At 47.7% G+C, this 27,923-nt stretch overlaps 1 protein-coding gene across 2 annotated transcripts in view; it reads left to right on the top strand.

Moving 5' to 3' along the window:
- DNAI3 (dynein axonemal intermediate chain 3) overlaps window positions 1-27,923 on the top strand; it is an 88,915-nt gene that overhangs the window by 8,437 nt on the left and 52,555 nt on the right. The window contains exons 1-3 of one of the 2 annotated variants that reach the window (XM_040407922.1): window positions 3,153-3,196; window positions 9,893-10,009; window positions 20,148-20,186. In XM_040407922.1, the coding sequence (XP_040263856.1) occupies window positions 9,895-10,009; window positions 20,148-20,186 (154 nt within the window). In that variant the 5' untranslated portion in view covers window positions 3,153-3,196; window positions 9,893-9,894. Of the gene's footprint in view, window positions 1-3,152; window positions 3,197-9,892; window positions 10,010-20,147; window positions 20,187-27,923 lie in introns of those variants that run through there. The other variant, XM_040407921.1, reaches the window with a different exon arrangement.

Below are 27,923 nucleotides of genomic sequence, written 5' to 3'. Positions count from 1 at the left end.
CATCTACAGTTATCAGGAACTGCACCTTACCTCTGAGATAATCTAGGGCCCTGGTAGTGACTGGACCCCCCCCCCCCCCCTTCCAGTAGCTGCTGCGCCTGCTACCCTATAGTCATGGCCACTTACCAGAAGGGCAATATTCCCATAACTAGCCCTAATGACGGTGTTTAGGGTGGGGCGCGTGGTCGCTTTCAATGTCACAGGACCCTTGGACGTCAGAAGGTTGAATGCATGGAGTTGAGACTCTTCCCATCTGTATTGGCACCTTGTTTAGCCCATAGAAATCAGTGGGCGGAAGTTAAAAACACCTTCTGTATTTGCACCGTTCACATTTTATGTATTTGTTCTGTTTTTTGGGGGGGAATTTTTTTAAGCATATTTTAGCAACATTCTAATAACAGCAAAAATAAGGTTAAACCTCTAACAAATGGAAAACAAAAATTGAACAAAGACAGATGAAAAACGGATAACATAGCAAACTGAGTACCGAAAACGGAACACATCGTACAAAGATTTGTGAGAGCATCCGCCTTTCATCCGTATATATTCAGACATAAGTGTAAATAAGGCTTGGCGGATATCTGACCTTCTACGAGACGCTGGCAAAAACTCCAGGTATTGGTGTGTGGTCTGTCGCTGTTCTGCCTCTATTTTCAAATGAAACCAGGCATGGGGTTGATCCTGCTGAATTAAATAATCCCTCTATATTTGAAATTGGTGGCCTCGCTGTAGAGAAATAGGCACTTTATTGCATATGCTAATGAGTAGTGTTGAGCTAACTTGTTTTTTAAGTTCGGCGTCTAAAGTTCGGGTTATTGAAGAATCGCGTTATGGATTCTAAATTCCGTTATGGTCCGTGGTAGCGGAATCCACAATGCGATTCTTCGATAACCCGAACTTTAGACGCCGAACTTGAAAAACACTCACGCTCAACACTACTAATGAGGCATTTGGAGCGCCGAGGGGCAGGTCTAACTCCTAGGAGCACCGCTCCCCCACTGCCTTAACCACTTCTCTCCTCTGCCCTTGAGGGACACAACCATGACATTCCCTCAGTCATCCTCCCTGGCCCTGTAATCCCGCGCACGCGCCAGTAAATGTTGAATCGGCGCTTGCGCAGTTTGGATGTTAGCAGGCTTTTCCCATTACTAAGACCTGGAGTGCAAAAAGTGCTTAAAACGCAGTACAACCAGAGGCCGAGCGCTTACTTTTAGAATTTGGGAGGGGGTCACAGGGTCCTGACTGAACTTCTTGAGCTCTATGAGTGTTTGGGACAGGTAAGTCATAGCCGTACATACACCTCTGGAAGGGCCGTGGTGGATCTGCGTAGGAGGTAGGCTTTTATATGAAATAACGGACCCCCTTGGATCTGATACATTCCTGCGGCCATCATGGTGGATTATATAATAACGGACAGTCTCCCTTCTGCTCTGGATCAGCACACGGGGAGGACAAAGTCTCGTTTATTTTGTCACTAATTAGTAACCAGCTGTAGACCCTCGACCAACATCTGTGTAAAAGGGCGTATTCACACGTGGCAGACAGTTTGCATGCATTTCAATGACTGTCTTATTCGTCTGGTTGGGGCTTGGAGAAACCATGAATATTGCGTAGAATCGACTCCACTCCAGTCACGTGTATGGAATGGATTTTCAGCAACAAATCGGCCGAATCTGAATACACCTTTAGGCCATACACATGAGATAGCTGTCACCCAACTGCTCCTTATACATGCAGAAGGATCGGGCATGTTGAAGTACCACTGCCTGATCTTACCTCCCCTGACATCTGCCGGCAAAGAAAAATCGGCACTGGAGGACAAGCGGATGTTCATGAGGGTGTTCAGACTTTTCCAAGATGCAAGGACGCTCTATTGGCCTCCGAGACGAGACACGTAGTTTTACATTGCAGCCGTAGAAACAAAATGGTAGACGATTATTAAAACCTGTTGCTTCATTTTTCTTTTTAGATTTATTTGACAATGGGGGGATAAAAGGTAGACATAGCAGTTAAATGTTCTTCTCTGTGTCTGGGAAAGCAGATATTTCCCAATTCCTGCTTCTAACAAAACTGGAACTGGCTGGAAGACAACTGGCTGCAGAAGGAGCCAAGTGGCTGGAAGACAACTGGCTGCAGAAGGAGCCAAGTGGCTGGAAGACAACTGGCTGCAGAAGGAGCCAAGTGGCTGGAAGACAACTGGCTGCAGAAGGAGCCAAGTGGCTGGAAGACAACTGGCTGCAGAAGGAGCCAAGTGGCTGGAAGACAACTGGCTGCAGAAGGAGCCAAGTGGCTGGAAGACAACTGGCTGCAGAAGGAGCCAAGTGGCTGGAAGACAACTGGCTGCAGAAGGAGCCAAGTGGCTGGAAGACAACTGGCTGCAGAAGGAGCCAAGTGGCTGGAAGACAACTGGCTGCAGAAGGAGCCAAGTGGCTGGAAGACAACTGGCTGCAGAAGGAGCCAAGTGGCTGGAAGACAACTGGCTGCAGAAGGAGCCAAGTGGCTGGAAGACAACTGGCTGCAGAAGGAGCCAAGTGGCTGGAAGACAACTGGCTGCAGAAGGAGCCAAGGGGCTGGAAGACAACTGGCTGCAGAAGGAGCCAAGGGGCTGGAAGACAACTGGCTGCAGAAGGAGCCAAGTGGCTGGAAGACAACTGGCTGCATGTAAGCCATTTTCTTATCAGTTTGATAAGAATTTACCTATACTGAGTGTTTATGAGCTGTCAAAGGTTCAGAGAGGAGGGCTATACAGCAAGTCATAAGAGCAGCTGCCTGGCGGCTTTAGTGTAAACCAGAAAGCACCCCCAGGCACCGTATCAGCTTAGCACAATTATTTTTGGAGGACACTATGTTTACAGCACTTTAAGTTTCAGGGACACTATTTGCTGGGTGCAATTATTTTTTAGAGCATTATGTACCAATAATTATTGAAGGGGCCCTATCTGTGTGGTAATAGTATTTTCAGGGGGACTGGTTCTGCGGTATAGTTTTGGGAAGCACAGTGGGCACAGTTTTGGGGCAGCAGGATGCGGTCTTCAGAAGGTGGGGAGGAGGATGGAAAAGTAGGAAATCTAAGATATCTGTAAACTCTGCAGAGACAAGAGATGGCTGAAAGAAGTCATCATGGCGGTCTGCTCTGAATGGAGAAGATAAGGTAAGAGAACGTCTACATCAGAGGAGACATCACTGGATGTAAGAGGTATGTGGCAATGAATGCAGGTGCTCCCCTGGATGTATTGCTGAAGTGACCTAATAAAGCACCATTAGGACTTTGAAACCTGCTGTTTAATGAAAAGTCTGTCATCGCCGCCCTGCTTGAGAGAGGACTCCCTTACAATCTAATATATAAAGCTGAGTGAATGTGTGTGTGTGTGTGTGTGTGTGTCCGTCCGCTAAAGGAATCCGCACCTTCGCATTTAGTCTCCACATACACAGTTTTACTCCAGGTTTTCATGCTGTAGGTCAGCTTTAACCCTGGGTTCACACCTGAGCGTTTCTGAGACGCGCGTTTTACGCGCCTTTTTTGCAATAGTAAACGCGCGTTTGTGTGATTGACTGCAGTGTCCTATGGCCGCAAACGCGCGACAAAACGCCCCAAAAAAGCTCAAGATGCGTCGGGCGTTTTTCAGCGCGTTCGAACGCGCTGTAAAACGCGAAAATGTGAACCAGTCCCATAGGGAAGCATTGGTTTGCATCGGTTATGCGTTTTACAGCGCCTAATAGCACTTAGTACCTTATTTCCAGATGTGCCTTTGTTCCAGCAAAATATATTTTTTTCCCTCTGAAAATCCAGTTTATTTGTTATGCAAATGAGCCAGTAAGGTGCCCAGAGGGGCGTCACTCTTGCAGGAAGTACCCCAGACACGCCCCCTGCCACAATGTGTCCACCCTCAAAAGACTTAAACCCCGCCCCCACGTCCGCTAAGCTACGCCCTGATCTGGATAGGCCACACCCCCTCCCACTCCTCAGCTGATTGAGATTAAAAAAAGGAAGTTAAAGGGGTTCTGCACTTTGTTTAACTGATGATCTATCCTCTGGATAGATCATCAACTTCTGATCGGCGGGGGTCCGACACCGGGACCCCCACCGATCAGCTGTTGGAGAAGGCAGCGGCGCTCCAGCAGCGCCGCGGCCTTCTCACTGTTTACCGCCGGCCCAGTGACGTCACGACTAGTATCAACTAGCGTGGGCGGGGCTAAGCTCCATTCAAGTGAACAGAGCTTCGCCCCGCCCACGCTAGTTGATACTAGTTGTGACGTCACAAACAGCTGATAGATCATCAGTTAAAACAAAGTGCAGAACCCCTTTAAAAATCAACTTCTAGGTCCCGCTAAGCCACGCCCAGATCTGGTTAGGCCACACCCCTCCCACTCCTGAGCCGACGGAGATTGAAAAAATTAAGGTAAAAATCAACTTCTGTCAGCTGCAGAGGTGGGAGGGTGACTTTCTCCCTGTAGCTCACACTCAGACAGCACAGTGCTGCTGTTTTTGGCCTCTTTCACACTACTTTTTTTTTTTTTTTCGTTTTGCCGGCCGTTTTTTGAGTTCCGTATATGGTCCGTATACAGAACCATTCATTTCAATGGTTCCGCAAAAAAAAAGGAATGTACTCCGTATGCATTCCGTTTACGTATTTCCGTTTCCTATTATTGCCCGCAAATCACGTTCCGTGGCTCCATTCAAGTCACTAAGTCCGCAAAAAAAACTGAACACATACGGAAATGCATCCGTATGTCTTCCGTATCTGTTCCGTTTTTGCGGAACCATCTACTGAAAATGTTATGCCCAGCCCAATTTTTTCTATGTAATTACTGTATACTGTATATGCAATACAGAAACACAACGGAAACAAAAAAAACGGAACAACGGATCCGTGAAAAACGGACTGCAAAACACTGAAATAGCCATACGGTCGTGTGAAAGAGGCCTTAGGCCTCTTTCACACGAGCATGTCCGGATAAGGTCCGGATGCGTTGCGGAAAACCCGCGCGAGTAGGTACACAATTGCAGTCAGTTTTGACTGCGATTGCGTTCCGTTGTTCAGTTTTTATCGCGCGGGTGCAATGTGTTTTGCACGCGTATGATAAAAAACGGAATTCTGAATACAGAATGCATAGTACAATAGGGCTGGAGGGGTTAAAAAATAATAAAAAATAATTTAACTCGCCTTAATCCACTTGTTCGCGCAGCCGGCATCTCTTCTGTCTTCATTTGTGAGCAATAGGACCTTTGATGACGTCACTACGTTCATCACATGGTCCGTCACATGATCCATCGCCATGGTGATGGATCATGTGATGAGCGTAGTGACGTCATCAAAGGTCCTATTCCTCACAGAACAAGACAGAAGAGAAGCCGGCTGCGCGAACAAGTGGATTAAGGTGAGTTAAATTATTTTTTTATTTTTTTTTAACCCCTCCAGCGCTGTTTTACTATGCATTCTGTATTCAGAATCCTATTATTTTCCCTTATAACCATGTTATAAGGGAAAATAATAATGATCGGGTCCCCATCCCGATCGTCACCTAGCAACCGTGCGTGAAAATCGCACCAATCCGCACTTGCTTGCGGATGCTTGCGATTTTAACGCAGCCCCATTCACTTCTATGGGGCCTGCGTTGCGTGAAAAACGCAGAATATAGAACATGCTGCAATTTTCACGCAACGCACAAGTGATGCGTGAAAATCACCGCTCATGTGCACAGCCCCATAGAAATGAATGGGTCAGGATTCATTGCAGGTGCAATGCGTTCAACTCACGCATCGCACCCACGCGGAAAACTCGCCCGTGTGACAGGGGCCTTAGAGTGAGCTGTTCATAAGGACACGCTCCCGATACAGTAAGGGCCACTGTTAAGGGGCGGGCCCCTGTGGAGGTCACTCTCAAGGGGGTGGTATGCTGTGAAAGTCACTGTTAAAGGGGAAGTCTGTTGTAAAGGTCAAAGTTAAGGGGGTGCGCTGCTGTGGAGGTCCCATTGTAAGGGACAGGGCACTGTGGGGGGGGGGGGTCACTGTTTTGGGAGCGGGGTGCTGTAGAGGTCACTGTTATAGTGGATAGTGTTGATATTTTTTAACGACACACACAAACATTAAAGGGATTCCGTCATGAGATTTTACCCCTATAACCTAAACATATGCTCATGTCCGGACTAATAAGAGGAATCCTAAGCTGGCCTTATTAAACCTCACTGTGGCTCTATTTGCCCAAAAAACTGGTTTTAATAACCTGTCAATCACTTACTTAAGGTGCCCAAGGGGAGGTCCGTTAATACAGGGTGCCCGGCCGCACCCCTCGCCGTCCGGTGCCCAACGCCGCATTTCTACAGCTCAGCGCCGCCTCCGCAATCCTCCCCGTCCCTCTGCCAGACCCCGCGCCTGCGCACTAGGCTCAGCCTGATGCGCCCGTGCGGACTCCTGGCAGTGGCTTCGTTGAGCGAAGTGCGCATGCGCCGGCCTGATGGTGCGGGATCTGGCAGAGGGACGGGGAGGATTGCGGAGGCGGCGCTGAAGACAGGGAAGGGGTGCGGCCGGGCACCCTGTATTAACGGACCTCCCCTTGGGCACCTTAAGTAAGTGATTGACAGGTTATTAAAACCAGTTTTTTGGGCAAATAGAGCCACAGTGAGGTTTAATAAGGCCAGCTTAGGATTCTTCTTATTAGTCCGGACATGAGCATATGTTTAGGTTAGAGGGGTTAAATCTCATGACAGAATCCCTTTAAATGAAATAGATGAAATATACCCGAGCGAAGCCGGCTCCTTCAGCTAGTGTATATACCTTGGTATCAACACATTCTGGAGCCTGGACGCGATGGGTGACAATACACGTGGACGCTGTAACGATGGTCATTTTGATCGTCACTCAACTTTTCCAATAATGTGTCGTGTTATATTTTTTATATATATATTTTTTTTATTATTCTTATTATTCTCCATTTGACTGTAATGAGGCAGCTTTTCCCTGTGTCGGTTTTGTGGAGGAGTTGTCTGGAGTTGTGTATTTTCTCTCGTCGTTTTCTGAGCAGATGTAAAGCTGAGAAGTATTTTCCATGGTTCGTCACCTAATAGCTGTGAGTCAGCGCTCGGTCACAGTCTCATGAGTGTCCGTGTTCAGCACCGGCCATGGTCACCCCATGTCTTACTTCTGCTTGTAGACGAGCCTCTCGCTGTATACAGGATGCACGTTATGTTCCTCTCGTTATTGGGCTATTTTCATATTGTAGACTACAAATCACTTCAGATGATTGTGTCCTTCATAGAAAGAAGGTCTGACCACCGCCGTTAATTTATTCAGTATATTAACATTCAATAGGCTGATTTTTGTTTTTCCAGAAACAGCGCCCCCTTGTCTACCTATGTGTCTGATGGGTGGTGGACCCACAGCTTGGACCCCGTGGGTCACTTGTCCACTCTTTGTTCCACTCAAACAAGGGATCCGTTCTCAAGTGAATGGACCTGAGCTGCAGTACCAAGCACAGACACTATGGATGGATGGCGCTGTACTTGGTAATCTGTGAGGAGGCTGCCGCTCCCTAAAACAGCTGATCGCCAGGGGTTCTGGGAGTCGCATCCCCTTGATGACCTATCCTGAGGATGAAAATTCTGGAGAACCCCTTTAATACCGCAGCCATAGATATCTGTGGGGCCATGGTGTACCTCCGCATGCTTCTGATACCATTAGAGGAGTCACGCCATGTTCCATCGGATGACATATTAGGGAGGTGACCTCCTAGGGGCAGATCTATCAAAACTGTGAAAATAAAATTGACCAATTGACCAATCACGGCGCCGCTTTCATTTTTGCAAAGCAGCTTATGTTGTGAAAGCTGAGCTCTGATTTGCTGTAGTTTATAGAACTGAATATCTAGGGTCATACGCACTGACAGAGGGACTGCGGCTCGACTGTACGGCGCCACAGGGACTGCGAGAGCTGCTATCACTAATGACAGAGCCCTGATTATCAGCCATGAGTTCTCCTGACTGTGTGTGACTGGTAATCACAGGGTCCAGCATGTTTACCAGGAATCTAGTAGTGAGTCAGGCGGCGACCTGTGGACGCCCCAGAAATGTACAAAATCTAAACGTGAATGGTGATGAGAGCGTTCCCTACCAAATCACTGGTACCCGTCCAGGAATCCTCTTCTGTCAAGAGTGAATCTTTTCAGTTTTCATTTCTTGATTATATCTGTCCCTGGGAAAGGACTGACAACCAATACGGCTGCCCCTGCATCCTTCACAAAGGTTGTCAGTCAGTCCTATATACACACGTAGCTTCACCGGTCAGTCAGTCCGGCCCTTATTTCTATTTTTCACTCCTTGAAAAGGGGAGACTCCTGGAAGAGATGGCAGATCTCCCATGTTTTCTGTGCCTTTCTCCCAGAAATCAGTCCTTCATGTGCTGTCAACGTATGTGGCCCCAGGATGCTCCATCATTAGACCCAGCCCCGGGGCACGAATGTGAACGTAGGCAAAGAGGATACGGGAGGAGCAGTGGCCCTAAAAATTCCAACGGCGTGAGTTGCGAACTTGTGAACCGTGACTCCCTTTTACAATCAACAAGTTGGCAGGTATGCTTTTCTGTCGACTTTTAAAGGGATATTTTACGGATCCATAAAGCGGCACCTATAGAAATCTACGACCCGTGCTGCGCCTCTGCAGTGACCAGGAACGGGTTCGCTGACGCCACTTTTAGTGCAGTGGCCGCTTCAGGTGGATAATATATCCTGTATTTGTCGTGACGCCAATTGCAGCGTGCGCAGGGTACTATCACAGGGCCCTTCCAAGGTGTTATAACACAGACTAGGAATGCCAGAGTGGTGTAATGGCCTATAATGTCTCTGTAGGATAGTGATAATTGTGTCACAGTGTCTCCTACCTGGGTACGGCCGGACTCCTGGCTCACTTGCAATAAATTTGAGTGTAGTGATAGGAGGAGTAATAGAGGAACTTGGCAGAATAAATGATGTCCAGACCTTTAGATGAAGTTCAAACGTTTCTTTACTTGGAATAACTTGCATCCAGACAGCATACATCTTTGGTCTCTTGGTCCCAGCAGGTTTTGGCAATCATTGGCAGGAATGAGTACTTCTACTTTAAATGTGGAGCTTGCAGGATAAAACTTCTGCTTGGTAGCTCTGTAACTATGGCAGGATTAGCTTCTGCACTTATATGGTACTTTCTGCTGTGTGGGGACAAACTAGATGAGGATGAATAGACTTCTCCTAGGCACTGGACTTATCTCACAGGTGGATTCTCAGGGGATGCTTTCTTCCTGGAACTCTGGAGGTTGTCTGTAGTTTCTGCTTTCCTCATCCAGCAGAGCTGAAGGTGCTCAGACTGGGAATATGGCCAAGTCTCAGCCGAGACTAGGTCCTTGCTGTCTTCTCTATGCAGGGGAGCTCCACACACACACACACACACACACACACACACCCTACCTATAGCAGGGGGTGGGCTACACTCTTCCTGAACGCTATCACACAGCCTTCCCCAACAGGGGTGGCTGGTACACTGACTAAGCTTCCTTCTCCACCCAGACGACTGCAGGATGTGGGACCAGCCCACTTCTTCACAGAGGGGGGAGCTGAGCTGGAATAATCCATTCCAGCTCAGATACACTAAACTGTCTCTTGTACCTGCCAATGTGTTGCTGCCACCTACTGGTAACCAGGCTAATTACATGAACAATTGCATTTAACATGGTTTTGTATGCACATTTGTGGAAGACATGATATAAATTACATCTGATGACAGTATAAAGGCTCTTAGAAGATAGTAGCAGGGTAGAGTCGTGTAGTAACACAACTCTGGGGTGTTACACCTCCGCATGTCTCCAATCTGATGGACAGATCTTGGCATTTTGTGTATTTCACATGTTGCTTTATGTGTTTTGCAGACATGTCTACAAGAGATTCATCCAGATCTCCTTCTCGAGCTTCCAGGGCATCTTCTCGAGGGTCAAAGGGTAAAGACAAGAAGACGGGGAGCCAAAAAAGGAAGGCGAAACACTCAGGTGACTCTCCAGACGAGACTGCCGGGTCTGATACATGAGAGGAACATAGTCCGTATTTTTGGTCCGCATCCGATACGCATTTTTTCTTTGCACATCAGATGCGGATCCATTCATGTCAATGGGGCCGCAGCAAAAAATGCGGACATTTCACCATGTGCTTGTAGAAAAGAAGATGGCTTCGGCAGCATTCCGCAATATCAAAACGATCCTTTATTCGTACCTCCAGACACAATTGGCAACGTTTCGACTGTACACCAGTCTTTGTCAAGCCTAATGACATACATTCTGGTAGGCATATATATACCCCCCACATAAAAGACACACCCCGTTACATCATCAGTACAAATCACTGCACAATAGTATACACATGTTGATATTACAACTCACAGTTAATGATATGTCCACCCCGCTCGTGTTGTTCACCTCGGCGTTCCAATGTCTGTAATGCGCAGCCGCATCTCAATGTATTTGCATACCGGAAGTATCATACGTTGTCATGGCTCCCGGCGGCGCACGTGTCTCCAGCCAATGTGCTGCAGGACGCACTCACTGACGTCACAGCTTCTGCGTCCACCCCATGACCCTCACTCAAGTGCGCACAACAGTGCGTCAATAGCGTTAGTCACGTGGGGTACGCAGCCAATGAAGACACGGCGCAAACTTCGGCGCCATGGCAACGATGACGCCACGGTCACCGCTACTTATTACATGTGTGATCTGTATCTAAAGTGACCGGGTCTATATATTACAGAGCCTCCGCTCACAGCGATAATCACATGACTATAGAGGGAAATTGATCCTGACCCCACATATACACGCACGTAACAGCAAATGGAAAAATACATAACCTCATAAGTGTGGTGCACAATAACCACACATAACCATCATCTGGATGGTGTATCCCATATATACATCGCATATGGACCATCAACATGGTCCTTTGACATATAGACTAAAGGCTGTTACACCGGGGATGTGCCACATATATATTAAAAACATGATGTCACTATACTAAGAGGACAAAACAGTGACAATCATCAATCGATGGATGCGACATTAAACTCTAGATTCAAGCCAAAAGGTTGGAGGGACCTGAGGGTATGGATCCATTTAAGTTCCTTCTTCCTCAGGATTCCCTTCCTGTCCCCACCCCTTCTCAAGTATCCTACGCTGTCGATAACTCGAAATCTCAATTGATTGATGGAATGTTTACAGTCAATGAAGTGTTTTGCAACCGGTTTGTTGAGTGCACCTGTTCTTATTGTGCTTTTGTGTTTGTTAATTCTTTCCCTCAATTCCATCGTGGTCTCCCCCACATAGATCAAACTACACGGGCACTGTATCATGTAAACCACGTCTGTGGATTTACATGTATAGTGACCTTTGATCTTAAACCGTTTACCACTGTAGGGATGTGTAAAACCATCACCTTTCATGATGCCACCGCAGTTGCAACATGAAAGGCAAGGGAAATTACCATTCCTCAGTGGTGCTAGCCTTTTCTGTCTTTCGGTGTCCTTCCCCCCTATATCCGCCTTCACCAATCTATTGCATAGGTTAGGGCTCCGTTTGTATGCCATCATTGGGGGAACTGAAAATTCAGTGACTGCAGGCAATCCTTTCTGCAGGATCCGCCATTCCTGTCGTAGGATGTTGGCTATATTGCCGCTATCACCCCCAAAGATGGATACAAATGGAATGCGGGGGGTCTCCTGTTTTTGGGGTTTCCTTACCAGAGTGGAACTACGTTCGATAGATGTAATCCTATGCTTGGTACGGTTGATCAATTTGGTGGGATATCCTCTCCTGCTGAACTTATTACACATCTCATCTACCCTAATACCAAAGAGGGTGTCATCCGATACGATACGGCGTACCCTAAGTAGCTGGCTCCACGGAAGGGAGCTTACCATGTTCTGATGGTGACTACTGTCATACATTAACAAGGTGTTCCTGTCTGTAGGTTTTTGGAAGAGATCAGTACAGATCCTTCCATTGTGCACCTGAATTCGGACGTCAAGGAACTGCAGCTCACGGGCAGAATGCATCACGGTGAACTGCAGGTCCCGGACCCCAGAATTCAGGTGCGCATGAAACTCATCCAGCTCAGGCACGGTGCCAGTCCAAATCAAGAAAATGTCGTCGATGTAGCGCCACCAGCACAGGACTCTCTCAAAAAATATGGAGCGATACACCAGCCGATCCTCGACCTCCGCCATGAAGATGTTTGCGTAGGTGGGGGCCACATTGGACCCCATCGCCACACCACGCTTTTGCTGGTAGAATGTGTCACCGAAGAGAAAATAATTCCTCCTCAGGACAACCTCCAAGAGGGCGAGGATCAGCCGGCGCGCCCCGAGAGAGAGCCCCGTGACGGCCAGGGCCACATCGACGACATTTAAACCATAGGAGTGATCAATGGATGTATACAGGGATACAACATCAAAACTCACAAGTAAAAATTCCGCCGGCAAGTCAAGTGAATTCAGTTTAGTCAAGAAATGGCCAGTATCCCTGACATAGGAGGGGGCCGTGGTCGCGTGGATCCGTAATACTTTGTCCAAAAAGATGGACACCGGATTAAAGATGGAACCCCTGCCCGACACTATGGGTCGGCCAGGGGGATCCACAAGGCTCTTGTGGATCTTTGGTAAAACATATATCACAGGGGTGATCGGATGGCTTACACGCAAAAAGCTGTTTAATTCATCATCAATGATTCCCTGGCTGAGGGCCTCATCCAATAACACCCCTATGATATCTGCTATGTCCCACCTTGGATCCTTACTCAACATCTCATAGACATTATCATCCCCTACCTGTCTTGTGATCTCATCAGTATATTTACATGTGTCCATCACGACCACGGCACCCCCCTTGTCAGCTGGCTTGATCGTCAATTGTTTGTTATGTTCCAGTTCAAGAACAGCCCGTCTCTCATCTTGAGATAGGTTGTGTCTGAACTGGTGGGTACCCTCCACCCTCAATTGATCGATACGTTTTCTGACAAAACTGATATATGTTTCAACCACATGGTTGTTTTGTGGTGGAAGAAAATGACTTTTATTGTGTAATTCGAAATTCCTACACATCAAAGTATCAGTGGATACAACAGTGGATACATCAGACTGACTGGCAGATACATCAGTATTTCTAGCTGAAAAGAAAGCTTTTAATCTCAAGCGTCTAAAAAACTTTTGTAAGTCAAGCTCAAATTCGAACCAGTCCCGTGAGGTTGTAGGGCAGAATGTCAGGCCACGGCTTAGTACACTAATTTGTGCTTTATCAAGCTGAAAAGAGGAGATGTTCACTACCAAATTCATCATTTCCGCTGTCCGCGTCTCGTTACTCTCCCCTGAATGTGGGTGGAGGCCTCTATCGGTATTGGGGGAAGGGTCCTTGTTGGATCGGTGGTGTTTCCTGCCACCCCTTCTGTATCGCCCTCCCCTCTTTTCCTGCTTGGGCCTAAAAAATTGGACGCACCTGATTCATCAGCAGAATCGGATTCACCAGTACTAAAGCCGAATTTATCCTGATCAAAGCGTTTGCCGCGTCTACGCCTATTAAACCTTTGTGGTTGAGATGACTGCCAGTTATATATTTTACCAGACTGGTAATCATCTAGGTCCCTATGCCACTTATCTCTCTTGATGTGTTCCACTTCCAACTTGTGTCGGGCAATGTGTTGAGTGGTCTTTTCTTTGTACACTGTATAATCCTCAATACTCACAAGGTCCCGAATCTGGGTATCCAACTCGGCTGTAGTTTTCTTCAGGTTGTCAACCTCTTTCTGTAAAAAGTCTATGTTTAATAACATTAATTCAAAAGAGTATTGGTTGTTGATTGCTTCAAAGGCTTTACAAAAATCACCATTGGTAGGGAATAAATTGGGGCGAAGGTTAGATCTAAGTCCCCTTGGTATCCTTTGTTGCTTATAATATTCTCTTAAAGTGATTAGATGAAGTTCCATAGTATTTAATCTTTTGAGATCTTGCTCCGCTTTGCGTTTCAGGATATCAACGGAGGGGGAACTTAAAAAGGCCACATCACATCCATCTACATTGATAAGCCGCTGTATGTCCTCATCAGTATATACATACTGATACAGGCTGCTGCATTGACATAGACGCATTATCCGGATACCGTATAGTGATGCCTCTACACTACTTTTTGCATCTTTATCTGATCCGAGAGGCGTGCACTAGGGAGCTGGACGCAGTGGTGATTTTCATCATGGAGGGTCCCCCAGGTCCAAGTAAGAATATGGATACCTCGCAAAGACACATGTATGTATATACTGATGAGGACATACAGCGGCTTATCAATGTAGATGGATGTGATGTGGCCTTTTTAAGTTCCCCCTCCGTTGATATCCTGAAACGCAAAGCGGAGCAAGATCTCAAAAGATTAAATACTATGGAACTTCATCTAATCACTTTAAGAGAATATTATAAGCAACAAAGGATACCAAGGGGACTTAGATCTAACCTTCGCCCCAATTTATTCCCTACCAATGGTGATTTTTGTAAAGCCTTTGAAGCAATCAACAACCAATACTCTTTTGAATTAATGTTATTAAACATAGACTTTTTACAGAAAGAGGTTGACAACCTGAAGAAAACTACAGCCGAGTTGGATACCCAGATTCGGGACCTTGTGAGTATTGAGGATTATACAGTGTACAAAGAAAAGACCACTCAACACATTGCCCGACACAAGTTGGAAGTGGAACACATCAAGAGAGATAAGTGGCATAGGGACCTAGATGATTACCAGTCTGGTAAAATATATAACTGGCAGTCATCTCAACCACAAAGGTTTAATAGGCGTAGACGCGGCAAACGCTTTGATCAGGGTAAATTCGGCTTTAGTACTGGTGAATCCGATTCTGCTGATGAATCAGGTGCGTCCAATTTTTTAGGCCCAAGCAGGAAAAGAGGGGAGGGCGATACAGAAGGGGTGGCAGGAAACACCACCGATCCAACAAGGACCCTTCCCCCAATACCGATAGAGGCCTCCACCCACATTCAGGGGAGAGTAACGAGACGCGGACAGCGGAAATGATGAATCTGGTAGTGAACATCTCTTCTTTTCAGCTTGATAAAGCACAAATTAGTGTACTAAGCCGTGGCCTGACATTCTGCCCTACAACCTCACGGGACTGGTTCGAATTTGAGCTTGACTTACAAAAGTTTTTTAGACGCTTGAGATTAAAAGCTTTCTTTTCAGCTAGAAATACTGATGTATCTGCCAGTCAGTCTGATGTATCCACTGTTGTATCCACTGATACTTTGATGTGTAGGAATTTCGAATTACGCAATAAAAGTCATTTTCTTCCACCACAAAACAACCATGTGGTTGAAACATATATCAGTTTTGTCAGAAAACGTATCGATCAATTGAGGGTGGAGGGTACCCACCAGTTCAGACACAACCTATCTCAAGATGAGAGACGGGCTGTTCTTGAACTGGAACATAACAAACAATTGACGATCAAGCCAGCTGACAAGGGGGGTGCCGTGGTCGTGATGGACACATGTAAATATACTGATGAGATCACAAGACAGGTAGGGGATGATAATGTCTATGAGATGTTGAGTAAGGATCCAAGGTGGGACATAGCAGATATCATAGGGGTGTTATTGGATGAGGCCCTCAGCCAGGGAATCATTGATGATGAATTAAACAGCTTTTTGCGTGTAAGCCATCCGATCACCCCTGTGATATATGTTTTACCAAAGATCCACAAGAGCCTTGTGGATCCCCCTGGCCGACCCATAGTGTCGGGCAGGGGTTCCATCTTTAATCCGGTGTCCATCTTTTTGGACAAAGTATTACGGATCCACGCGACCACGGCCCCCTCCTATGTCAGGGATACTGGCCATTTCTTGACTAAACTGAATTCACTTGACTTGCCGGCGGAATTTTTACTTGTGAGTTTTGATGTTGTATCCCTGTATACATCCATTGATCACTCCTATGGTTTAAATGTCGTCGATGTGGCCCTGGCCGTCACGGGGCTCTCTCTCGGGGCGCGCCGGCTGATCCTCGCCCTCTTGGAGGTTGTCCTGAGGAGGAATTATTTTCTCTTCGGTGACACCTTCTACCAGCAAAAGCGTGGTGTGGCGATGGGGTCCAATGTGGCCCCCACCTACGCAAACATCTTCATGGCGGAGGTCGAGGATCGGCTGGTGTATCGCTCCATATTTTTTGAGAGAGTCCTGTGCTGGTGGCGCTACATCGACGACATTTTCTTGATTTGGACTGGCACCGTGCCTGAGCTGGATGAGTTTCATGCGCACCTGAATTCTGGGGTCCGGGACCTGCAGTTCACCGTGATGCATTCTGCCCGTGAGCTGCAGTTCCTTGACGTCCGAATTCAGGTGCACAATGGAAGGATCTGTACTGATCTCTTCCAAAAACCTACAGACAGGAACACCTTGTTAATGTATGACAGTAGTCACCCTCAGAACATGGTAAGCTCCCTTCCGTGGAGCCAGCTACTTAGGGTACGCCGTATCGTATCGGATGACACCCTCTTTGGTATTAGGGTAGATGAGATGTGTAATAAGTTCAGCAGGAGAGGATATCCCACCAAATTGATCAACCGTACCAAGCATAGGATTACATCTATGGAACGTAGTTCCACTCTGGTAAGGAAACCCCAAAAACAGGAGACCCCCCGCATTCCATTTGTATCCATCTTTGGGGGTGATAGCGGCAATATAGCCAACATCCTACGACAGGAATGGCGGATCCTGCAGAAAGGATTGCCTGCAGTCACTGAATTTTCAGTTCCCCCAATGATGGCATACAAACGGAGCCCCAACCTACGCGATAGATTGGTGAAGGCGGATATAGGGGGGAAGGACATCGAAAGACAGAAAAGGCTAGCACCACTGAGGAATGGTAATTTCCCTTGCCTTTCATGTTGCAACTGCGGTGGCATCATGAAAGGTGATGGTTTTACACATCCCTACAGTGGTAAACGGTTTAAGATCAAAGGTCACTATACATGTAAATCCACAGACGTGGTTTACATGATACAGTGCCCGTGTAGTTTGATCTATGTGGGGGAGACCACGATGGAATTGAGGGAAAGAATTAACAAACACAAAAGCACAATAAGAACAGGTGCACTCGACAAACCGGTTGCAAAACACTTCATTGACTGTAAACATTCCATCAATCAATTGAGATTTCGAGTTATCGACAGCGTAGGATACTTGAGAAGGGGTGGGGACAGGAAGGGAATCCTGAGGAAGAAGGAACTTAAATGGATCCATACCCTCAGGTCCCTCCAACCTTTTGGCTTGAATCTAGAGTTTAATGTCGCATCCATCGATTGATGATTGTCGCTGTTTTGTCCTCTCAGTATAGTGACATCATGTTTTTAATATATATGTGGCACATCCCCGGTGTAACAGCCTTTAGTCTATATGTCAAAGGACCATGTTGATGGTCCATATGCGATGTATATATGGGATACACCATCCAGATGATGGTTATGTGTGGTTATTGTGCACCACACTTATGAGGTTATGTATTTTTCCATTTGCTGTTACGTGCGTGTATATGTGGGGTCAGGATCAATTTCCCTCTATAGTCATGTGATTATCGCTGTGAGCGGAGGCTCTGTAATATATAGACCCGGTCACTTTAGATACAGATCACACATGTAATAAGTAGCGGTGACCGTGGCGTCATCGTTGCCATGGCGCCGAAGTTTGCGCCGTGTCTTCATTGGCTGCGTACCCCACGTGACTAACGCTATTGACGCACTGTTGTGCGCACTTGAGTGAGGGTCATGGGGTGGACGCACAAGCTGTGACGTCAGTGAGTGCGTCCTGCAGCACATTGGCTGGAGACACGTGCGCCGCCGGGAGCCATGACAACGTATGATACTTCCGGTATGCAAATACATTGAGATGCGGCTGCGCATTACAGACATTGGAACGCCGAGGTGAACAACACGAGCGGGGTGGACATATCATTAACTGTGAGTTGTAATATCAACATGTGTATACTATTGTGCAGTGATTTGTACTGATGATGTAACGGGGTGTGTCTTTTATGTGGGGGGTATATATATGCCTACCAGAATGTATGTCATTAGGCTTGACAAAGACTGGTGTACAGTCGAAACGTTGCCAATTGTGTCTGGAGGTACGAATAAAGGATCGTTTTGATATTGCGGAATGCTGCCGAAGCCATCTTCTTTTCTACATGTGTATTTCATGGCCTGATGGATCAAGGGCCTACGGCTAGGCTGCTGCATTGACATAGACGCATTATCCGGATACCGTATAGTGCTGCCTCTACACTACTTTTTGCATTTCACCATGTGCTGCCTGTCCGCATCCGTATGTCCGTGCTGTCATCCCACAAAAAAGCTAGAACGTGTCCTATTCTTGTTTTGCAGACAAGGATAGGACATTTCTCTTGAAAGGGAAAAGAAAATGGTGGCATGTACTCGGGCGGAATCAGTGTTTTGTGTATCTAAGGTTTGCGGACTGCAAAACACATGTGCATGGGACCTTATGTCTCAGATTCTACGTAAGACACTGTCTGTGATGAGTCTCCATGTAGTACACAGTCTGACCACATGGTGGCAATGTTTATCTAGATTTATGTAAATTACACATAATATGACGCTGCGCTGTGTGTAGTACAAGGTGAATAACAGTAAGTATAGATCTATAGATAGGTCTCACTAATAATATGTAAGCAGAGCTACCATTGCTGCCCTATTATCTGGTGTTATTACTCTTTGTACCACTTAAAGGGCATCTGTCAGCAGTTTTGTACCTATGACACTGGCTGACCTGTTACATGTGCACTTGGCAGCTGAAGACATCTGTGTTGGTCCCATGTTCATATGTGTCCACATTGCTGAGAAAAATTATGTTTTAATATATGCAAATGAGCCTCTAGGAGCAATGGGGGCGTTGCCGTTACACCTAGAGGCTCAGCTCTCTCTGCAATTACTGCGCCCTCTCCTATTTGGTTGACAGGGCTAGGAGTGATGATGTTTACACTGCCTGGTCCTGTCCATCAAAGTGCAAAGGATGCGGCAGTTGCAGAGAGAGCTCAGCCTCTAGGTGTAATGGTAACGCCCCCATTGCTCCTAGAGGCTCATTTGCATATAATAAAACATCATGTTTCTCAGCAATGCGGGCACATATTTACATGGGACCAACACAGATGCCTTCAGCTGCCAAGCGCACATGTAACAGGTCAGCCAGTGTCATAGGTGCGGGAGAGGACTCCCCTGCATAACGGAAACGGAACAGATCCGTTTTGCAGGCCACAGACTTCTATTATGACGGAATGAATAACGGAATGCCTCTTAAAGGCATTCCGTTATGCATTCCGTCATATAATTGCGTTATGGTCCGTGGTAACGGAATCCATAACGCAATTCACCCTTTTACCAGTAAACGAAGCGTGAACGAATTTCAAAATATGAAATTCGCTCCCCTCTAGTTGCGGGTGTCAGACTGAGGATAGGTCATCAGTAATGAAATCCCGGAAAATGCCCTTTATGGACAGATACTAATTCTCTTTTCAAATCAAATCTGCACATAAATCCGCAATGAAACATTATCCGTTTTTGGATGCGGATGATATTGCGGATCTGCAAGTAAACCATTCCGTTAGATGCAGCTTTCAGAACTCCATTGGCTTCAGTGGAAAAAAAAATCGGCTGCAAATCTGCACACATCCCGCAGGATACTGAACATGCCACAGATTTCAAAATGGAATTTGCGCTAAAAACACCTGCAGCGCGTACACGGCGTGAGCAAAAGTCTATTGAATGCAGCGCTGTGCTGTCATTCAGTGCAAATTCCACCCTGAAAATCCACAGGAAATTCACGATGTGTGAACTCAGCCCTAGGGTCTGTTGACATTTCATTTCTATGCAGCGAGTGGATGCCAAAAGACTATACTATTTTCCGTGCGCTGGGCCGGTATTTTTTGGCATCCTTTTTTTTTTTTTTTTTCCTGTAAGTGTAGTCTGCTGTGCTTTCCTATACAGGATACAGAGGCGGTACAGAGTGGCAGTACTACTTACATGGTCTACTCAGGTTGTTGATATAATGAATGGTCTGATCGGTGCTTTTCTTATTATTTTTAGCTAAAAAGCATGAAGACTCGGCAGCGTCCACCAGCTCAGGCAAGTCTTCCTCTATGAATAGTTTTTGTATTCTTCTAGAAATAACGAAATCTGGAGCATCTTTTCTTAGAATTTTGCATTGTGCCAGTCGCACCCTACTATAAAGAGAAACCGTTAAACCTAGCTCCCAATGTATTCCTATACTTCCAGGAGGAATAGCAGAGGAATAGCACAACCCAGAGTACTGAAAAAAGGTGCTACGTATTTCATGGGGAATACAAGTATGGACAATGGTTCTTTCAGCACTTTTGAACGAGCTAAACTGGGGAGGGGCTGGGGAGAGCAGTACAAACATACGTTTTGTGGATATTTTATCATCAGGAGAAGTGCAAATATGAACTTTTATTCTGCCTGATTCTATTCCTACAAGTGCCTAGGAGGCGGAGCTTCAGTGTGAAGTGCATTGAGCCGCCTCGTAGTGACAGCGGTAGCGGTCTCTTGGTTGGATGCCACAGCTGTCACGCGGAGGGGAGGGGCTATGAAGCGGTGCCATTGCTCAATTATTCCTCCTAGAAGTTTATGAAGAAAGGTCCATGTGGGTGTTACCAGTTGGGGGTGTGCAGGGGCAATCAGTGCTGCCACCGTGAGACTTTGCAGAGACAGCCTCCCACAGAGAACACCCAACTACCTTTATACATAAACTTACAGCAGGAATAACCGCACACCATAGAGTTATATGGGTAGATGCTCCAGAATTGTTATTACCGTACATGGGGAATGCATGTAGCTATTAAAACCGACATGTCAGGAGAGGTGACGGGTCCTCGGAGTGTGAGGCCTTATTCCTGGCCCTCCATGATGCTTTGCAGTGGTACCACCAGGAGAGGAGTATGTCTTCCTTCACAAGTGACAAATTATGGGGATTTTCATAATGCTTTTGGCAGTGGAATTTGGCGCAGGTTCCACGCCAGAAGGATGCGGCGGTCGCCCTGGATCCACCTTCCGTTGTTTTCAGTGGGAGACCGCACTGCTGTTCATGTTCTTACTTTGTGCAGGTGCAAGCAGCAGCCTATGGAAACCAATGGGAGGCGGATTCTGCGTGACCAGCGGCAGCTTGGTGCAGAACCTCGCGCCAAACTCCACTATTTGAACAGCCCCTTACGGTCACCTGAGTGCAATGTTTGTCATAATTTATAAAAGACTGTGGAAGAACATGGAACGCACAAAAAGTGGATCTAGTCACATAATCGCCTACATATTCAGACATACTTCAAAGAAGGCCTGCCAGAATAAAGGCCTTTTAATGTATAGAATAAAAGTATGCTTTGAAGTCACAGCCTTAAAGCCTGAGGCTGCACTACTGAGGGATTCTGATAACATCATGTCCACTTTCGGTCGACTATAATGTCATGGATGTACAACTACGGTGCATCTTTCCTGGAATGAACAGTGGTGGTTAAGGGTCCATTCACACGTCCGTATGTGTTTTGTGGATCCGCAAAACACGGACACTGGCAATGTGCGTTCCGCATTTTGCAGACCGCACATCGCTGCCACTCTCATGGGAAAAGCCTTTTCTTGTCCGCAATTGCGGACAAGAAGAGGCCATGTTCTATTTTTTTGTGCGGATCCGCAAATGCGGACAGCACATTCCGGCTCCTTTGAAAATAATGGGTCCGCACCTGTTCCACATAAAAAAATCACCTACAGGGACTCTGACTGATCATGAGAACAGGGTGTCGAAGTGAATGGAGCCCATGTACACTGCTGCTGCTGATAGTCAAGTGTTGGACATGGCTGTCTCCGGTAGTCCCCTTGAGAATGAATGGAGTTGCACAACACGCGCCCGACCACTACTACACTCATATAGGGAGGAACAATATCCCCAATCTCGTAAATCTGTGGGGTCCCTGTGGTTGAATCTTCACTGATCGGACACTTATCCCCGTCAAGACCCCAGATCCCCTATCATCTCCCTGAATACATTCAGACCCATTAGATTCGGTCAGACTGCTGAGCAAACCTTTTGAATTAATTCAGGCCTCAGAAGATAAAAATATATAATTTCAGACCTCCATGGTCCTCGTCGCTTCCTTGTGCTGCCACATACAACGTCCCAATGCCGGACTGTATGTGGAGAGGTGCTGGATGAAGGGAATGTCCCACATCCAATAGTCAGGAATTCAAAGCACTCCCCAAAATAATGCACATAACTTTTAATTGTCTGTATAGTCAGCTCTCTCCCTATTACAGCTTGGGGATGGGGCTTTTCTGCTGCAGCTCTCTCCCTATCACAGCGCAGGGTGTGTGTGCTTTCTGCTGCAGCCCTCTCCCTATCACAGCGCAGGGTGTGTATTTCTGCTGCAGCTCTCTCCCTATCACAGCGCAGGGTGTGTGTTCTTTCTGCTGCTGCTCTCTCCCTATTACAGCGCAGGGTGTGTGTGCTTTCTGCTGCAGCCCTCTCCCTATCACAGCGCAGGGTGTGTATTTCTGCTACAGCTCTCTCCCTATTACAGCGCAGGGTGTGTGTGCTTTCTGCTGCAGCCCTCTCCCTATCACAGCGCAGGGTGTGTATTTCTGCTACAGCTCTCTCCCTATTACAGCGCAGGGTGTGTGTGCTTTCTGCTACAGCTCTCTCCCTATTACAGCGCAGGGTGTGTGTGCTTTCTGCTGCAGCCCTCTCCCTATCACAGCGCAGGGTGTGTATTTCTGCTACAGCTCTCTCCCTATTACAGCGCAGGGTGTGTGTGCTTTCTGCTACAGCTCTCTCCCTATCACAGCGCAGGGTGTGTGTTCTTTCTGCTACAGCTCTCTCCCTATTACAGAGCAGGGTGTGTGTGCTTTCTGCTGCAGCCCTCTCCCTATCACAGCGCAGGGTGTGTATTTCTGCTACAGCTCTCTCCCTATTACAGCGCAGGGTGTGTGTGCTTTCTGCTACAGCTCTCTCCCTATTACAGAGCAGGGTGTGTGTGCTTTCTGCTACAGCTCTCTCCCTATTACAGAGCAGGGTGTGTGTGCTTTCTGCTGTAGCTCTCTCCCTATCACAGCGCAGGGTGTGTGTTCTTTCTGCTGCAGCTCTCTCCCTATTACAGCGCAGGGTGTGTGTGCTTTCTGCTGCAGCCCTCTCCCTATCACAGCGCAGGGTGTGTATTTCTGCTACAGCTCTCTCCCTATTACAGCGCAGGGTGTGTGTGCTTTCTGCTGCAGCTCTCTCCCTATTACAGCGCAGGGTGTGTGTGCTTTCTGCTACAGCTCTCTCCCTATTACAGCGCAGGGTGTGTGTTCTTTCTGCTGCAGCTCTCTCCCTATCACAGCGCAGGGTGTGTGTGCTTTCTGCTGCAGCTCTCTCCCTATTACAGCGCAGGGTGTGTGTGCTTTCTGCTGCAGCTCTCTCCCTATTACAGCGCAGGGTGTGTGTGCTTTCTGCTACAGCTCTCTCCCTATTACAGAGCAGGGTGTGTGTGCTTTCTGCTGCAGCCCTCTCCCTATCACAGCGCAGGGTGTGTATTTCTGCTACAGCTCTCTCCCTATTACAGCGCAGGGTGTGTGTTCTTTCTGCTACAGCTCTCTCCCTATCACAGCGCAGGGTGTGTGTGCTTTCTGCTGCAGCTCTCTCCCTATTACAGCGCAGGGTGTGTGTGCTTTCTGCTGCAGCTCTCTCCCTATTACAGCGCAGGGTGTGTGTGCTTTCTGCTGCAGCTCTCTCCCTATTACAGCGCAGGGTGTGTGTGCTTTCTGCTGCAGCTCTCTCCCTATTACAGCGCAGGGTGTGTGTGCTTTCTGCTGCAGCTCTCTCCCTATCACAGCGCAGGGTGTGTGTGCTTTCTGCTGCAGCTCTCTCCCTATTACAGCGCAGGGTGTGTGTGCTTTCTGCTGCAGCTCTCTCCCTATTACAGCGCAGGGTGTGTGTGCTTTCTGCTGCAGCTCTCTCCCTATCACAGCGCAGAGTGTGTGTGTGCTTTCTGCTACAGCTCTCTCCCTATTACAGAGCAGGGTGTGTGTGCTTTCTGCTGCAGCTCTCTCCCTATCACAGCGCAGAGTGTGTGTTCTTTCTGCTGCAGCTCTCTCCCTATTACAGAGCAGGGTGTGTGTGCTTTCTGCTACAGCTCTCTCCCTATCACAGCTCAGGGTGTGTGTGCTTTCTGCTACAGCTCTCTCCCTATTACAGAGCAGGGTGTGTGTGCTTTCTGCTGCAGCCCTCTCCCTATCACAGCGCAGGGTGTGTATTTCTGCTACAGCTCTCTCCCTATCGCAGCGCAGGGTGTGTGTTCTTTCTGCTGCAGCTCTCTCCCTATCACAGCTCAGGGTGTGTGTTCTTTCTGCTACAGCTCTCTCCCTATCACAGCGCAGGGTGTGTGTTCTTTCTGCTGCAGCTCTCTCCCTATCACAGCGCAGGGTGTGTGTGCTTTCTGCTGCAGCTCTCTCCCTATTACAGCGCAGGGTGTGTGTGTGCTTTCTGCTGCAGCTCTCTCCCTATTACAGCGCAGGGTGTGTGTGCTTTCTGCTGCAGCCCTCTCTCTATCACAGCGCAGTGTGTGTGCTTTCTGCTGCAGCCCTCTCTCTATCACAGCGCAGTGTGTGTGCTTTCTGCTGCAGCCCTCTCTCTATCACAGCGCAGTGTGTGTGCTTTCTGCTGCAGCTCTCTCCCTATTACAGCGCAGGGTGTGTGTGCTTTCTGCTGCAGCCCTCTCCCAATCACAGCGCAGTGTGTGTGCTTTCTGCTGCAGCTCTCTCTCTATCACAGCGCAGGGTGTGTGCTTTCTGCTGCAGCTCTCTCTCTATCACAGCGCAGGGTGTGTGCTTTCTGCTGCAGCTCTCTCTCTATCACAGCGCAGGGTGTGTGTGCTTTCTGCTGCAGCTCTCTCCCTATCACAGCGCAGGGTGTGTGTGCTTTCTGCTGCAGCCCTCTCCCAATCACAGCGCAGTGTGTGTGCTTTCTGCTGCAGCTCTCTCTCTATCACAGCGCAGGGTGTGTGCTTTCTGCTGCAGCTCTCTCTCTATCACAGCGCAGGGTGTGTGCTTTCTGCTGCAGCTCTCTCTCTATCACAGCGCAGGGTGTGTGCTTTCTGCTGCAGCTCTCTCTCTATCACAGCGCAGGGTGTGTGTGTTTTCTGCTGCAGCCCTCTCTCTATCACAGCGCAGGGTGTGTGCTTTCTGCTGCAGCTCTCTCTCTATCACAGCGCAGGGTGTGTGTGTTTTCTGCTGCAGCTCTCTCTCTATCACAGCGCAGGGTGTGTGCTTTCTGCTGCAGCTCTCTCTCTATCACAGCGCAGGGTGTGTGTGTTTTCTGCTGCAGCCCTCTCTCTATCACAGCGCAGGTTGTGTGCTTTCTGCTGCAGCTCTCTCCTTTTCACAGCTCAGGGGGCATGTCCTTTCTGTGGCGGTTCTCTCCCTATCACTTCTCAGGGAGTGTGTCCTCTCTCCCAATCACAGCTCAGGTGGATTATCCTTTCGGTGGCAGCTCTCTATCACAGCTCAGGGAATGTGTCCTTTATGTTGCAGCTCTCTCCCTGTACCTTTCACTGCTTCTAACAGTAGATACAGCTGGTGGCCGTCGAAAGATGGAACTGAGCATGTGCGACCACCTCATCGATGTTACTGAGGTGGACAGAGAAATAAAGAAAAGAAAAAACAGCAGGTGGCGCTATGCAGATACATTTTTTTGAATAGCTCAGTGGCTATACTAGATTTTTAATTACATGCAGTTACAAAAGTATTCAGATCCAGGTGCTGGTTTGAAAAATTTGGAATACTTTTCGGTAGGACAACCCCTTTAAGTAGGCAGAATACAGTTCAGATGAATCCTTTGAGAGATGTGACATATTTATAAGTCTTCTGGACCTCGTTCTCACTGTCACAACGCTGCGGGAAAGATCGGTGGAGACCGGTCTCTACTACCAGCAGCTTATAGATCTGTAGTGAATTAAAGGGATCACGTGTCTGATGACCACCATATGGGCTTGATGAAGGTGGTGGTGGTTCATGACGCCGCTCTTTAAGTTCCCCGAGTCCCCTCTGACATCTGAAGTTGTAGCCAACTATTCCTCTATGACCATCAGCACCACTGCAAAGTGTAAATCTCAAAGATCTACATCGATGGAGTTCAGTTTGGCGGTCAATGTTCATATTACTAGGAAGCTCCTTTAAACCCAATCCCTATGAGATGCCCTCAGCCTGTCAGAAGGAGCCTGGCAGCTTCTCTTTAATTAACCCCCGGTCTTTGTAGTACCCAATCTCCTAGGATCTGTTTCCTATGGCCGATGGGACAGTTCGTGTACATTCAGATCCTATTTCTCAGAAGTCATTAAAATCCCACATCAGACATTCCCATATAGAAAACAATAGAGATGTTTGTATGGCGCATAGAAGCCGGCAGCGAGATGAACCTTCTCATTACCCTGCGTCGCCCAGAGCCGGGCTTCAAACAGGATACCGTGATAACACCATATCAAACATCGCGTGTAGGGGCCAGAGGGGGGTCTGTTAAAATGACTTCATTCATCCGTGACCCTACACAGACCGTCCCCAGATCCAGGGGGGTACGGATCACCTTTCCGCTTCGCCTTCAGTCTTTGCCTCAGGTGAGATGATTTCATGCAGAGGCTTTAAGTAAAGCCTGTATTACTCCGGCTGATTTTCTGCCAGATGATCACTAACGAGCATTCGTAGTAACGTTCGTTAACGATCATCTGGCAGTTTAATACTGCCGCTGATTACCCAATGAACGAGCAAGCACTCGTTCATCAGGCAATCGTGATCTTTCAGCATGCAAAAAGTTTACGATTTGCTGGTGGCAAATAACCGACAGCATGGGGACGAGCAGTGGCATAACAATCGCTCCTCCCCATATTGTGGAGGAGATCGCTGCATGTAATAGCGAGCAGGCGATTGCCAGGTGGGAATGCCTCCTTCTCGACAATCGCCTGCAGAATTGGCTCATTCCCGACAGTCTGTCCATCTATATGTGACGCCGGTCACCCGTCAGGTGATCCTGTAGTTCATGCAGGCACATCAATCATCGTTTCTGGCCAGCAGACCGCGTTGTCTAAACAGCGATCTGCCGATCCCTCGTCCTCATACTGTGGAGGGGATCACTGCATGTAAATGCAGCGGTCTCCTTCACTGAACGAGCAGCCGACTATTGGTAATGAATGCTTCTGACAGTCGGCCGCTACATCGTGCGGTGTAAACCCGCCTTTAGTCAATAAGATGACATGAGTGTATGCTAGCAGAAATGCTTCCAGAGGTTCATACCACCATGAAAATCAGAGCACAATACATCATGTGTCTCCATTACAACTGATCAGCAGGTGTGTGGGGTGTCGTACCCCCGCCGATCTGATATTAATGACCTATCCTGAGGATAGGTCATCAATATTAAAAGCCCGAACAACCCCTTTAAGTTCATCGGGCATTCGGCGGCAGTATTAGACTGCAGGATGATCACTAACAAGCATTCATAGGAGCGATTTTTAGCGACCATCTGCCAAAAAATATGCAGGTAAAATACAGCCTTAACTCTACTGCTGGATTGGACCAGATTGGCTAGCCTTTGCTCCTCATGAGCTCTGTTGGATCTCACCAGATAGGCTAGCCTTCACTCCTGATGTGCTGCAGTAACTCTTCTGTTGGATCTCACCAGATTGGCTAGCCTTCACTCCTCATGTGCTGCAGTAACTCTTCTGTTGGATCTCACCAGATGGGCTAGCCTTCACTCCTCATGTGCTGCAGTAACTCTTCTGTTGGATCTCACCAGATGGGCTAGCCTTCACTCCTCATGTGCTGCAGTAACTCTTC

This window comes from Bufo bufo, chromosome 9 (genome assembly GCF_905171765.1).
Source record: "Bufo bufo chromosome 9, aBufBuf1.1, whole genome shotgun sequence".
NCBI lineage: Eukaryota > Metazoa > Chordata > Amphibia > Anura > Bufonidae > Bufo > Bufo bufo.
The sequence above is the reverse complement of the archived record's forward strand: the minus strand, read 5'-3'. Positions and strand labels throughout refer to the sequence as shown.